A 16288-nucleotide genomic window follows, 5' to 3' on the forward strand; every position below is an offset into this window, starting at 1 on the left:
GTCAGTCAGGAATGATCTGAACCACTGGAGGACTGATCCACTGATGCCACAGTACTCCTGCAGTCTGTTAAGCAGGATTTCATGGTCAACTGTATCAAAAGCCACTGAGAGATCCAACAGGATTAGGATGGAGCATTCCCCTCTGTCCCTTGCCATGAGCAGATCGTTGCAGACTTGGATGAGGGCTGTTTCACAGCTGTGGTGTTTCTTAAAGCCAGATTGTAGAGGGTCCAGGATGTTGTTTACTGACAGCCAGGTTTCAAGTTGCAGATAGACAGCCTTTTCAATAACTTTACCTAAGAAGGGGAGGTTGGAGACAGGTCTGTAGCTGCTCATAGCATCTGGATCCATGGAAGGTTTTTTAAGAAGGGGCTTCCAGCATCTCCTTCCAGTGACATCACCTGCCAGCAGTAAAAATGTCACCATGTGATAAATGTCATAATGTAAATCAGGGAGAGGAAAGATTTTACAATGGGCAATTACTGACTAAATCAAATATACATAATAATTGTAAAAACTAAGCACTTTTTTATTACATTATTTTCACTGGAGTTCCTCTTTAAATGTTCTCTCAGGGCTGGTGCACACCAAAACCCGCTAGCAGATCCGCAAAATGCTAGCAGATTTTTAAACGCTTTTTTTTATTTTTATGAGGCGTTTTGCTAGCGTTTTGCGGATTGCTGCTGCGGTTTTCAGTATAGTAGATTTCATATATTGTTACAGTAAAGCTGTTACTGAACAGCTTCTGTAACAAAAACGCCTGCAAAACCGCTCTGAAGTGCCGTTTTTCAGAGCGGTTTGCGTTTTTCCTATACTTAACATTGAGGCAGAAACGCATCCGAAATTTCAAAAAATGCCTCACCCAGGCATTTTTCGTTTCTGCAAAACGCCTGCCGCTCTGGTGTGCACCACCCCATTGAGATACATTGACCAAGCAGATCCGCAGCCGCAAGCGGATCTGAAAACGCCCAAAAAGCCGCTCGGTGTGCACCAGCCCTCAGTCCGGTTCAGTAGGCCACACAATGATAGGGAGCACTGCTGATTTGACAGTTGTCCAGAAGAGTCAGTGACAGCCTCCATAAGGAGGGTAAGCCACAAAAGGTAATTGCTAAAGAAGCTTGCTGTTTACAGAGTGCTGTATCCAAGCATATCAATAGAAAGTTGAGTTAAAGGGAAAACAAGTGTCAGAAAAAGGTGCTCGAGCAAAAGGATTAACCGCAGCCTTGAGAAGATTGGGAAGCACAGCCCATTTACGAATTTGAGGGATATTCACAAGGAGTGGACTGCAGTGCTTCGAGAGTCACCACACACAGACATATCTGGGACATATCCTCTTTCCCCAAAATTTAGACACCCCCCAAAAGTAAGCCCTAGCAAGAATTTCGAGCATGCTCAAAATATAAGCCCTACCCCGAAAGTAAGCACTAGTGGCAGTAAGGGGAAAAAGTATGGCAACTCGTGTTGTTACTGGAGCCCAGAAACACAAGTTGCTATAGGTTTTTTTGCCATAGGCAGCACGGTGGCATAGTGGTTAGCGCTCTCCATCTGCCGCCCGCCAATGCAATTTAAATGCAGCCGAATTGCAGCGGTTGTAACACCACGTGTGTCCAGCGTTGACGTGTGGTAGCGTTACTGGGCAGCGGAGGAACGCAATGACAAGTCTGAGAGCGGCTGCGGCAGCACTCAGACCTCACTCCTTGGGGGGGGGGGGGCACCTGTACAGTGCCAGAAACTGGGCGTTACTAAGCGCTAGGCCTAGGCCGGTGCTGACTGCTGAAGAGCAGCTGACAGGACCAGACAAAACATTAGCAGAAAACGTGATTGCAAAAGCGAATGCAACGCCGATGGAGGCTCAGGAATCGAAGGGAAACATGACCCCGCAAGCGTGTTCTCTCCCACATTCCTTTAAAAAATAACTGTGAGGGCTTGTTCACACTAAGAGCGTTTTTGTTTTTTTTTAAAGTGCTGGCGATTTTAAAAATTGCCTTAAAAGCTCTTCTGCAAGGATGCTCTATGTGAGTGTTCTGACATGAGCACTGAGCTTTCCATCCAATCGCAAACGCGGCTCCTGCACCATTTTCAGAGTGTTTGCGATTCAATAGAAAGGATAGGAAAATCGCTAAGCTCTTGAAAAAGCGCTTTGAAAAGCAATTTTTGGAGCGCTTTTAAAGGGGCACTATTGCTAATTTCATCTTTTTTAGACCCTTTGACATACAGTGGCTTGCAAAAGTATTCGGCCCCCTTGAAGTTTTCCACATTTTGTCATATTACTGCCACAAACATGAATCAATTTGATTGGAATTCCAAATGAATGACCAATACAAAGTGGTGTACACGTGAGAAGTGGAATGAAAATCATACATGATTCCAAACATTTTTTACAAATCAATAACTACAAAGTGGGGTGTGCGTAATTATTTAGCCCCCTGAGTCAATACTTTGTAGAACCACCTTTTGCTGCAATTACAGCTGCCAGTCTTTTAGGGTATGTCTCTACCAGCTTTGCACATCTACAGACTGAAATCCTTGCCCATTATTCTTTGCAAAACAGCTCCAGCTCAGTCAGATTAGATGGACAGCATTTGTGAACAGCAGTTTTCAGATCTTGCCACAGATTCTCGATTGGATTTAGATCTGGACTTTGACCGGGGCCATTCTAACACATGGATATGTTTTGTTTTAAACCATTCCATTGTTGCCCTGGCTTTATGTTTAGGGTCATTGTCCTGCTGGAAGGTGAACCTCCGCCCCAGTCTCAAGTCTTTTGCAGACTCCAAGAGGTTTTCTTCCAAGATTGCCCTGTATTTGGCTCCATCCATCTTCCTATCAACTTTGACCACCTTCCCTGTCCCTGCTGAAGAGAAGCAACCCCAGAGCATGATGCTGCCACCACCATATTTGACAGTCGGGATGGTGTGTTCTGAGTGATGTGCATTGTTAGTTTTCTGCCACACATAGAGTTTTGCATTTTGGCCAACAAGTTCCATTTTGGTCTCATCCGACCAGAGCACCTTTTTACACATGTTTGCTGTGTCCCCCACATGGTTTGTGGCAAACTGCAAACGGGACTTCTTATGCTTTTCTGTTAACAATGGCTTTCTTCTTGTCACTCTTCCATAAGAGCCAACTTTGTGCAGTGCACGACTAATAGTTGTCCCATGGACAGATTCCCCCATCTGAGCTGTAGATCTCTGCAGCTCGTCCAGAGTCAACATGGGCCTCTTGACTGCATTTCTGATTAGCACTCTCCTTGTGCGGCCTGTAAGTTTAGGTGGACGGCCTTGTCTTGGTAGGTTTACAGTTGTGCCATACTCCTTCCATTTCTAAATGATCGCTTGAACAGTGCTCCGTGGGATGTTCAAGGCTTTGGAAATCTTTTTTTAGCCTAAGCCTCCTTTAAATTTCTCAATAACTTTATCCCTGACCTGTCTGGTGTGTTCTTTGGACTTCATGCTGTTGTTGCTCCCAAGATTCTCTTAGACAACCTCTGAGGCCATCACAGAGCAGCTGTATTTGTACTGACATTAGTTTACACACAGGTGCACTCTATTTAGTCATTAGCACTCATCAGGCAAAGTCTATGGGCAATTGACTGCACTCAGACCAAAGGGGGCTGAATAGTTACGCACACCCCACTCTGCAGTTATTGATTTGTAAAAAAATGTTTGGAATCATGTATGATTTTCGTTCCATTTCTCACGTGTACACCATTTTGTATTGGTATTTCACGTGAAATTCCAATTAAATTGATTCATGTTTGTGGCAGTAATGTGACAAAATGTGGAAAACTTCAAGGGGGCCAAATACTTTTGCAAACCACTGTACATATGTCTTTTTGGAGTAATGTTATTGCACAGTATATAGTCTTATACAAATGTAATTGTACACTGTCAATAATCATTTAGAGCCAGGCAGTCACGTCAGTGGTTTTACCTTTCCGACGTCAATGTAGACTAATCCATTCTATAGTAGGTAGGTATCTGTTATTGATGGTAAAGCTGCCGTTATTTTCCTCCCCTCTGGGCAGCTCACTTACCTTGTTCCAGCTTGTAACTGCACTAACGTGCAGTTACTGAGCTCACAGCAGACGCCGTAAAGTGAAGGACGCAGCCTCCTCCGTACAGCGCAGGATGTAGCTGCGAGCGCTGTGTGTTAATACGCTGCCCGGCCGCCAAGGACCCCTTTTGCTAAGTGGGCAATGAAACGGACACCTATTGTTGTCCGTTTCTATGGCAACCCGACCGGCTTAGGAACTGCGCAATCTAGCGGCGGTATCAAAGAGTAGACAGTAGACCGGTCGGGTTGCCATAGAAATGGACAACATTAGGTGTCCGTTTCATTGCCTGCTTAGCAAAAGGGGTGCTTGGCGGCCGGGCAGCGTATCAACACACAGCGCTCGCAGCTACATCCAGCGCTGTACGGAGGAGGCTGCGTCCTTCACTTTACGGCGGCTGCTATGAGCTGAGTAACTGTTAGTGAGCTGCCCAGAGGGGAGGAAAATAACGGCAGCTCTACCATCAATAACAGATACCTCCCTACTATAGAATGGATTAGTCTACATTGGCGTTGGAAAGGTAAAACTACTGACGTGACTACCTGGCTCTAAATGATTATTGGCAGCGAGCAATTACATTTGTATAAGACTATATACTGTGCAATAACATTATTTCAAAAAGACATATGTATCATGTATGTCAAAGGGTCTAAAAAAGATAAAATTAGCAATAGTGCCCCTTTAATGAATAAATACATTGTATTTATTCATTTCCAGGGCCAAGAGTTCACTTCCTGACTGACATCAGAAAGTGCAAAAAAAAAAAAAACACTACACAAAAGCGCTTAGAGAAGCACTTTTTATGTTATGGCTTGCGGCGTCAAATAGACTCCGCATCAGTTCACTGGCCCACAGCCCGTAAGCTCACTTCTGCAGCCTTACATTATGTGTATTTTCTGGTGAAACGCTGCCCGCATTGCAAATTTTCTGATGAAACGCTGCCGCATTATGATTATTTTCATGGAAGGGCGCCATGGGGGGGGGAGGGGGCGCCACAGATTTTCTCGCCTGGAGTGACAACATGGCTAGAGGCGCCCCTGGATTAGATAGTGAACTGTGTCATTTTATTTTTGAGAAGTGGCAGGAAACAAGAACAGCCGGTAGAAGCCCACACAAACCCTGGGAAACACTGGGCAGAGTGTCCTTGGTAGAAATAGGAGCCAGGACAGTAAAGCGCAGGTCACCACAGTCTAGCCCGTTTGCCATCACGTCGTTTCCGTATAGTGAAATTGAAATAAGCGGCGGATTTGCGCAACGCGCTGGCCGCATGACGTATCTGCGGGCTGGACTGGAGATTCCTCTCTCTGAGCTGGGTGACCCCGCTCCCATGACGTCATCTTACTCCGGAGCTCCATATCTTCCAGGTGGCTCGCGGCCCCCCTTCCCTCTGCTGTCAGTGTGAGAAGAGGCGGGGTGATGGTCTAGTGACGTCACTAGGCCTGCGCCCACCCTCCCCCTCCTGAGCAGACGCATGCGCTGTAGCAGCAGAGAGCGTGCAGGGAGGGGGAAGTGAGTCGCACAGCCGGTGACTGTCTCGGGATTTGCGCTGAGCGGACACTCCGGAGTGTGGGGCGAGGCGCGGTGTGTTGTGTGCGGAAATCCCTCCCCCCACTCCCCTCCTCCTTTGTTGTTCTTGTCCCCGGGGTGAGCCGGGCCTCCCCGCCCCCACTGTCACCCGAACCATGCTCCGGCCTGAGCCCGGGGACGAGCCGTGCGGCCCCCTCCTTCCCTAGGATGTCATCCGAGCACCAGAGCCTAGAGTCCGCCTGTCAGCAGCCCGGGCCGCCGGCCCCCGCCAGCCCGCCTGCCACCGACAGGAGACCCCGGGGCCGCCCCCGCAAAGATGGAGCCCGCAAGAAGTAAGTGACACCCGGGGAAGGGAGGAGTCGCCCTGTCTGCTACCTCTTCCTCCTCACTGACACAGCGGACATGGCTGTGTGCCACCTGTCATTTCTCTACCACACTCTGTTCCCCACACACCTGTCACTGCTCCACCACACACTGCAACCTGTCACTGCTCCACCGCACACTGCAACCTGTCACTGCTCCACCGCACACTGCAACCTGTCACTGCTCCACCGCACACTGCAACCTGTCACTGCTCCACCGCACACTGCAACCTGTCACTGCTCCACCGCACACTGCAACCTGTCACTGCTCCACCGCACACTGCAACCTGTCACTGCTCCACCGCACACTGCAACCTGTCACTGCTCCACCGCACACTGCAACCTGTCACTGCTCCACCGCACACTGCAACCTGTCACTGCTCCACCGCACACTGCAACCTGTCACTGCTCCACCGCACACTGCAACCTGTCACTGCTCCACCGCACACTGCAACTGCTCCACCGCACACTGCAACCTGTCACTGCTCCACCGCACACTGCAACCTGTCACTGCTCCACCGCACACTGCAACCTGTCACTGCTCCACCGCACACTGCAACCTGTCACTGCTCCACCGCACACTGCAACCTGTCACTGCTCCACCGCACACTGCAACCTGTCACTGCTCCACCACCGACTGCAACCTGTCACTGCTTCACCACCGACTGCAACCTGTCACTGCTCCTCCACCGACTGCAACCTGTCACTGCTCCACCACCGACTGCAACCTGTCACTGCTCCACCACCGACTGCAACCTGTCACTGCTCCACCACCGACTGCAACCTGTCACTGCTCCACCACCGACTGCAACCTGTCACTGCTCCACCACCGACTGCAACCTGTCACTGCTCCACCACCGACTGCAACCTGTCACTGCTCCACCACCGACTGCAACCTGTCACTGCTCCACCACCGACTGCAACCTGTCACTGCTCCTCCACCGACTGCAACCTGTCACTGCTCCTCCACCGACTGCAACCTGTCACTGCTCCTCCACCGACTGCAACCTGTCACTGCTCCACCACCGACTGCAACCTGTCACTGCTCCACCACCGACTGCAACCTGTCACTGCTCCACCACCGACTGCAACCTGTCACTGCTCCACCACCGACTGCAACCTGTCACTGCTCCACCACCGACTGCAACCTGTCACTGCTCCACCACCGACTGCAACCTGTCACTGCTCCACCACCGACTGCAACCTGTCACTGCTCCACCACCGACTGCAACCTGTCACTGCTCCACCACCGACTGCAACCTGTCACTGCTCCACCACCGACTGCAACCTGTCACTGCTCCACCACCGACTGCAACCTGTCACTGCTCCACCACCGACTGCAACCTGTCACTGCTCCACCACCGACTGCAACCTGTCACTGCTCCACCACCGACTGCAACCTGTCACTGCTCCACCACCGACTGCAACCTGTCACTGCTCCACCACCGACTGCAACCTGTCACTGCTCCACCACCGACTGCAACCTGTCACTGCTCCACCACCGACTGCAACCTGTCACTGCTCCACCACCGACTGCAACCTGTCACTGCTCCACCGCCGACTGCAACCTGTCACTGCTCCACCGCCGACTGCAACCTGTCACTGCTCCACCGCCGACTGCAACCTGTCACTGCTCCACCGCCGACTGCAACCTGTCACTGCTCCACCGCCGACTGCAACCTGTCACTGCTCCACCGCCGACTGCAACCTGTCACTGCTCCACCGCCGACTGCAACCTGTCACTGCTCCACCGCCCACTGCAACCTGTCACTGCTCCACCGCCCACTGCAACCTGTCACTGCTCCACCGCCCACTGCAACCTGTCACTGCTCCACCGCCCACTGCAACCTGTCACTGCTCCACCGCCCACTGCAACCTGTCACTGCTCCACCGCCCACTGCAACCTGTCACTGCTCCACCGCCCACTGCAACCTGTCACTGCTCCACCGCCCACTGCAACCTGTCACTGCTCCACCGCCCACTGCAACCTGTCACTGCTCCACCGCCCACTGCAACCTGTCACTGCTCCACCGCCCACTGCAACCTGTCACTGCTCCACCACCGACTGCAACCTGTCACTGCTCCTCCACCGACTGCAACCTGTCACTGCTCCTCCACCGACTGCAACCTGTCACTGCTCCTCCACCGACTGCAACCTGTCACTGCTCCACCACCGACTGCAACCTGTCACTGCTCCACCACCGACTGCAACCTGTCACTGCTCCACCACCGACTGCAACCTGTCACTGCTCCACCACCGACTGCAACCTGTCACTGCTCCACCACCGACTGCAACCTGTCACTGCTCCACCACCGACTGCAACCTGTCACTGCTCCACCACCGACTGCAACCTGTCACTGCTCCACCACCGACTGCAACCTGTCACTGCTCCACCACCGACTGCAACCTGTCACTGCTCCACCACCGACTGCAACCTGTCACTGCTCCACCACCGACTGCAACCTGTCACTGCTCCACCACCGACTGCAACCTGTCACTGCTCCACCACCGACTGCAACCTGTCACTGCTCCACCACCGACTGCAACCTGTCACTGCTCCACCACCGACTGCAACCTGTCACTGCTCCACCACCGACTGCAACCTGTCACTGCTCCACCACCGACTGCAACCTGTCACTGCTCCACCACCGACTGCAACCTGTCACTGCTCCACCACCGACTGCAACCTGTCACTGCTCCACCGCCGACTGCAACCTGTCACTGCTCCACCGCCGACTGCAACCTGTCACTGCTCCACCGCCGACTGCAACCTGTCACTGCTCCACCGCCGACTGCAACCTGTCACTGCTCCACCGCCGACTGCAACCTGTCACTGCTCCACCGCCGACTGCAACCTGTCACTGCTCCACCGCCGACTGCAACCTGTCACTGCTCCACCGCCGACTGCAACCTGTCACTGCTCCACCGCCCACTGCAACCTGTCACTGCTCCACCGCCCACTGCAACCTGTCACTGCTCCACCGCCCACTGCAACCTGTCACTGCTCCACCGCCCACTGCAACCTGTCACTGCTCCACCGCCCACTGCAACCTGTCACTGCTCCACCGCCCACTGCAACCTGTCACTGCTCCACCGCCCACTGCAACCTGTCACTGCTCCACCGCCCACTGCAACCTGTCACTGCTCCACCGCCCACTGCAACCTGTCACTGCTCCACCGCCCACTGCAACCTGTCACTGCTCCACCGCCCACTGCAACCTGTCACTGCTCCACCGCCCACTGCAACCTGTCACTGCTCCACCGCCCACTGCAACCTGTCACTGCTCCACCGCCCACTGCAACCTGTCACTGCTCCACCGCCCACTGCAACCTGTCACTGCTCCACCGCACACTGCAACCTGGCCCTGCTCCACCACACACTGCAACCTGGCCCTGCTCCACCACACTCTGTTCCCCACACGCTGCAACCGACCTGTCACTGCTCTACCCCACGCTGCAACCGACCTGTCACTGCTCTACCCCACGCTGCAACCGACCTGTCACTGCTCTACCCCACGCTGCAACCGACCTGTCACTGCTCTACCCCACGCTGCAACCGACCTGTCACTGCTCTACCCCACGCTGCAACCGACCTGTCACTGCTCTACCCCACGCTGCAACCGACCTGTCACTGCTCTACCCCACGCTGCAACCTACCTGTCACTGCTCTACCCCACGCTGCAACCTACCTGTCACTGCTCTACCCCACGCTGCAACCTACCTGTCACTGCTCTACCCCACGCTGCAACCTACCTGTCACTGCTCTACCCCACGCTGCAACCTACCTGTCACTGCTCTACCCCACGCTGCAACCTACCTGTCACTGCTCTACCCCACGCTGCAACCTACCTGTCACTGCTCTACCCCACGCTGCAACCTACCTGTCACTGCTCTACCCCACGCTGCAACCTACCTGTCACTGCTCTACCCCACGCTGCAACCTACCTGTCACTGCTCTACCACACACCTCTCCCACACACTGCTCCTCGTCGCTGCTCTCCCACACACTGCTCCCCGCCGCTGCTCTCGGCACGCCGCTGCTCCCTGTCCTCTTTATTATAGAGGACATGGCTTCGTGCTCCACTGCTTCCTATCACTGCTTACCATGCACAGTGCTTGGCTGCCTGGCACTGTATATTGGCTACATCTCTGTATACACAGCTTTTTGGTGTATACTGCACGTTAATGGTACCTGTACAGCACACTGCCTCATCCTGTTATAGAGGACATGGCTGTGTGCCACCTTTCACTGCTTACCACGCACTCTACTTGGCTGCCGCTCTGTATACATCTTTGTATACTCAGCTTGTGACTGTATACTGCATGCTATTTGTATGTGTACGCCACACACTGCCTAGTCTGTCATACTTTCCTCTCTATTATAGAGGACATGGCTGCATGCCACCTGTCACTGCTCTCCATACAATGCTTCCTGTCAATGCTTACCATGCACAGTACTCAGCTGCCTGTCACTGTATACTGGTTTCAACTGTTAACAGTCTGTCACTGTATACTGCAAACTACTTGTACCTGCCCACCACACACTGCCCCATCTTCTTCTCTATTATAGAGGACATGGCTGTGTGCCACCTGTCACTGCTAACCACACATTGCATACACTATTTCATGTCACTACTTATTACACACTGCATATACTACTGCCTGACACTGCTCACCACACACTGCATACTCTGTCACAGCTTATCACACTCTGCTGCCTGTCACTGCTTACCACCTACTGCATACACTGTTCCATTTCACGGCTTACCACACACTGCATACAATGATGCCTGTCACTGCTCACCACATGCTCTATACACTATTCCTTGTCACTGCTCACCACACTCTCTGCATAACTGCTCACGGTCATTGCCTTCCAAGCTCGAAATACAGTACTGCCTATCACTGCTTACGACACACTGCATACACGTCTCCCTGTCACTGCTTATCACACACTGCTGCTTACCACACATTGTATCAGCTACTGCTCGTCACTGCTCACCACACATTGCATCAACTACTGCCTTTCATTGCTCCACCACACATTGTATATACCACTACCTGATACCAGAGCAATGCTTTTCAGTGCTGCTAGATTTGGGCACAGCCGGCGCCACCATAGACTATAAAGGGAATCGGCGAGGTTGCTTAAAAACACAATAATTCGGCCTCCAGCAATCGCTGGAAGCCAAATTATATCATTCACCCACTATCCTTGGCGAACCTTGAGGGTGAATAGTAATTAACACGGCCTGGACTTGTGCAGAAGCAGGATCAGGCATATACAGGCTGTATCCTGTGCCCAAGTCTACCGGCGCCGAATTCAAATGTATGCCTTGATACTGCTTACCTTATATTCTACACACTCCTACCTGACACTGCTTACCACACATTGTATACACTACTGCCTTGCATTGCTTTCTTTACTTTGCCTGCACTATTGCCCGTTGCTGCCTACAACATTGCATACATTACTTTCTGTCATTGCTTACAAGACATTACATGTATTAGTGCTTGTTACTGCTTACCATATATTACATACACTACTTTGTCACAGTTTACCTCACATTGTATACACTACTGCTTGTTACTGCTTACTAGGCCTGCACGATTTTAGGCAAAAATTGAATAATGATTTTTTTCTGTCAAATCGCAATTTCGATTTTTTTTCACGATTTTCTTCAAATCTAGCTTTAGCATTAAATTCACAATGTACAGTAATATTTACAAACATGCATTTACAGAAAATGACATCATACTATCAAATTGATAGTATGATGTAATTTTCTGACATGTTTATAAATGTTACTGCATTGTGAATTTATACAAACAAGTAGCAGCTATTAATAAATGCAAAGCTGAGTACCACAGCAGATCCTGGGCAATGGCCTTTTACTGGGCAGTGGTGGTGATCCAAGTTGTTTGCTCGGCAGGATAGTGGAGAGACAACACATCCTGGGCAGTGAGCAAGTGTACAGTACACTGTGTGACCACGGGAGACAGGGTGCAGCGTACAGAGCAGGAGTGCCTGATGTGCGTATCCTTCTCCACAAACACCGTTTTGGCCGCATTACACTACTCACTACTGCTGAGACTTCTTCCGGCCGGAAGGAGGAAGCATGCCGCGTGGCCAACACAAACAATTTTATGCATGGAACGCTTAAAATAGTACACGTAAAAAGCCCGCACGCATAAAAATTTATGCATGAAAAAATGGACACTTTGACAATTAGAAAATAGTCTTGCCGCAAATCGCGATATCTATTTTAAAACGATATATCGTGCAGCCCTACTGCTTACCTCATATTACATACACTACTTTGTCATAGCTTACCTTACATTGTATACACTACTGCTTACAAGACATTGCATACAGTACTTCCTGTCACTGACTACCACATAGTACATACCCTACTCCTTGTCACTGCTTATTTTGCTTTGTATGCAGTGCACTTCTGCCTGTCAGTGCCTATATCGCATGGTATACACTAATGCCTGTCACTGCTTAACACAAACTGTATACACTATTCCCTGCGACTGCTTACAAGACACTCTGTTCACTAGTGCCTGTCACTGCTTACCTCATATTACATACACTACTGCTTGTCACTGCACACCACACACTGTATACACATTGGCTAGTAGCTATATACTGCACACATCACCATATACACTGCTTGTCACTTTGTACTACGCACTGCTGTGTCTGCATTTTGCTCCTCACTACTGATAGAGGACAATACAATGGCTATGTGCCACCTTTCATTTCTTAAAATATACTGCTGCCTGTCTGTATACTGGTCATATATCCCTGCATATACTGCCTCTTCCCCCTCACTCTCACAGCAGACATGGTTGCATGCCACTTGTCACTGCTTGCCACACACATCATATACTGTATACTACAAACTGCCTATTGATGCTTACATTTGCCTTTTTTGCATAATAGACACTTTTTGTCACTGGATAGACTAATTGCCTTTGTCAACCCTGCACTATTTGTTGTTGTATGCTACATACATGTCCTGTCATTCTGCACACTTGCTTTCACTGCATACAGTCCACACTGCCTGTTTATATCTACCACACACTGCCTGTCTCTGAATACTAGACATTATCTCTATATATGTTGACTCTCGCTGTAAGCCCTTTACCTGTTGGTCAGTGCATATGATGAGTAACACAGTACCGTTTACTATATTTAACACATTATCTGTCAGTGCATACTTGACATGTCAGTGTATATTACTCCCTGGAACACAGTACCTGTTACTATATACGCATACTACCTTGCTGCTCATACTACAATATCTATCAATATCTATCATTGCAGGGTTCCCACAGTGCCTGTTAATGCATACTACATTTTTGTGTCACTGCACACTAGTGTGCACAACACATAGTACTTTTAATTTCTTACGACGTGCAGCATGTGCCTGCAGTCACTGCATACTGTGCACAAGTACATATTACCATGTGTTCTCATCATCAGTAACCTTGTTTGACACTGTATGCTGGCTGCAGATTGGCTACTACACACAGTTGTTCTCACTGCACCAAATCACTAACTCTGGGTGCTGCTGTCGCTGCATAGGGCATACACTGGGTTTGATTTACCAAGGCACCTCCAAGGGACTAAAAACCACAGGATTTTGTTGCTTAAAGCTCTCATTTGCTAGTCTGTGAAAAATGTAGTGTAAGTGCAGGTTTCACCTGATGTTTGTGGCCTCTACTTCAGTGGTTGAGCACCTTGGATGGCACTTTCTGGCCTGCTGTTTTTCTTTCGTAGTTTCTCCCATAGTGCAGTCAATCTGCGTATAGCGAAGCAGCAAGTCTGCATAGAAAATTGTTACTATACAGTCCCTTCAAATAATATTTATGATTTTGAGCCACAGTTATTGCAAGTGTATCTTGTAGCTTTAGGTTAGCCTGATTTAAAAGCCAGGGGTGGGGGGAGAGACTTTGACTAGAGTACAACAGCTTGTAGTATAGCGTGTATGAGGAGGAGGGCAAATGTCTTCACTCTGACACTGATCTCCTAGCACAGAATAACTCGCCCACCAGCTAAAGTCAGACAGAAAGCTGTTCTGCACTGGCAAGCACATTTGGCCCATAAATGAGGCATTCTTTCACCCATCAATATGCTGTTTATATTTTCTTACTAACCTGATGGCTGATAGAATTTGTCTTGTATTGATGGGCTTTAAAGTAGAACATTTAATGAATCTGGGTATTTGAAGTGAACATGTTTCTAGTTCAGGATAGAACCTGTGCCTCTACAGCCTAGTACACATAGCACACCTGTTGCACGACATATTGCACATACATCACACACACATCACACACATCTAACACCATATAGCTGGTTATGCACCTGACACTCTATATCTGACACAAATGGGCCATTCATGCACAGTGCACCTGTCACACTAACACACAGACACTGCTCAGGACAACAGTGCAGAACCGAAGTGTGTACACACAACAGAGACATAGTACCTGTCAGTGCACAGCACGTTATCATGCTCATGTGACCGGTTACATCTTACCACATACAACAACAAGAGACTGTGTCTTCTGAGTACTATGCATTCCTTTCATAGATAACATTCACACAAACTGCCCCACCCCACAACATACCATATGTAAATATTGCAAGTTTGCCATCCATGCTACAGCTAACATGTCTCATGCTGTGTAATGCAGGGCTGGATAAATCCCAGGAACCAGGTTACCTGTGCTCTTTAAATTACACCTGAACTGAGAGAGATATGGAGGCTGACATATTTATTTCCTTTTAAACAATACCAGTTGCCTGGCTGTCTTGCTGATCCTTTTGCCTCTTATGCTAGATACACTTGATGCAATTTTCAGACAGATTTACTGTCAGATCGACTATTTCCGACAGGTCCGTTCTGCGTTCTGATCGTTTTTCTGATCGGTTTACCCATCTCTTCTATACAGAATTGATCTGAGATCAGATCGGATCTGTCAGAAATTATCAATATGACCGTCAATCCGACTAAAAATTGCGTGGTGTGTACCTGGCATAATACTTTTAGCCATAGACTCTGAACAACCCTGCAAATCAGGCGTTTTTGACTGATATCTGATTGTATTAGCTACATGCTTGTTTCAGGTGTGTGATCCAGAGACTAACGCAGCCAAAGATATCAGTAGGATGTCAGGCCACAGGTATTGTTTGAAAGGGAGTGAACATAACATTCTCTCAGTTCTGGTGTCGTTTAAGCAGACATGCAAATTGCAACTGAAGTCTTACTAGATTAAGTCAGACCGCAGTCAGAAACATCTGATCTGCATGCTTGTTCAGAGTTTATGGCTAAAAAGTATTAGAGGCAGAGGATCAGCAGGATGGCCAGGCAACTGGTATTGTTTAAAAGGAAATAAATATGGCAGCCTCAATATCCCTTTAAGTTCAGGTGTCCTTTAAAATAATACTTGACACTTTACTTTTACTGGGTGCCAATTTGGCTATTGTCTAAATATCTCCTGCTGGCTTCTAGATTGGCCAGACTGGCTCATGGGTTGCATACAGTTTTTTTTTTCTCCACCCCAGCTTAGTGCCTGTGATTGTACAATGCATGACCTCTGCTTTATACATATCAGTTTCTATGCACACCTATTTCTCTTGTCACCTCTATATACAGTACTCGCTATATGCATCATATGCTGCTCTCCCCAGTCGCTACTCCCAAACAGCATTCATATCCCACATAACACAACACAAAAAAACATTTACCGGGTTAGCAAACTGCATCTACTTACGTAGTGCTGTCTCAATCAGTTCAACATCAGCAGACAGTTGTCATCTTGCCACCTGTGTGATTTTCTGAATCCTGCTTTATTCAAATAAAGTTTTTTCATGTTCAGACCCATGCATAAATGAGTGAGAAATAAAAGCATGTTTTGCAGTGCATTCAGCTGTCCACTGTTTCCTGTTGCCTTTTTCATCTTAGTGGCATTATTTTTGTGTGCTAACAAAGAATACATTGGTGGCTATTACAGAGTATGCCTTCTCTATATAATCAACAAGGATACTTCTGTCAGATCCGGATGCAGTCTAGGAAAACAGGTGTTGTTTTTTTCTTGTCTCCTTAATAATCAAGCTTTATCTGTGTCACATTTGGGCTAATTCCATCTTCGTTTAGTGGTAATTGACACTTCAGCATCACGCTGACATAACAGCCTATTCTTTGAGCAAACACCTTGGTCATTTGTTAACATTGGTCCTTTTGACCCGGTGCTTTTGCAGGTCAACGCTATCCCACTTAACAGTCTCTCCATTGTACTTGTACAGACTATTCTGTTGGCTTTCAACACAGA

General features: G+C 49.0%; 1 protein-coding gene across 11 annotated transcripts in view; it reads left to right on the forward strand.

Annotated features, from left to right (window-relative positions):
• Positions 1-5547: 5547 nt before the first annotated feature.
• KMT2C (lysine methyltransferase 2C) overlaps positions 5548-16288 on the forward strand; it is a 302604-nt gene continuing 291863 nt past the window's right edge. For 10 of the 11 annotated variants that reach the window (XM_068235894.1, XM_068235898.1, XM_068235895.1 and 7 more), the window contains exon 1: positions 5696-5913. In XM_068235894.1, coding sequence (XP_068091995.1) covers positions 5789-5913 — 125 coding nt within the window. In that variant the 5' untranslated portion in view covers positions 5696-5788. Of the gene's footprint in view, positions 5914-16288 lie in introns of all 11 variants that reach the window. The other variant, XM_068235906.1, reaches the window with a different exon arrangement.

This window comes from Hyperolius riggenbachi, chromosome 5, assembly GCF_040937935.1.
Source record: "Hyperolius riggenbachi isolate aHypRig1 chromosome 5, aHypRig1.pri, whole genome shotgun sequence".
In the NCBI taxonomy this organism is placed as follows: Eukaryota; Metazoa; Chordata; class Amphibia; order Anura; family Hyperoliidae; genus Hyperolius; species Hyperolius riggenbachi.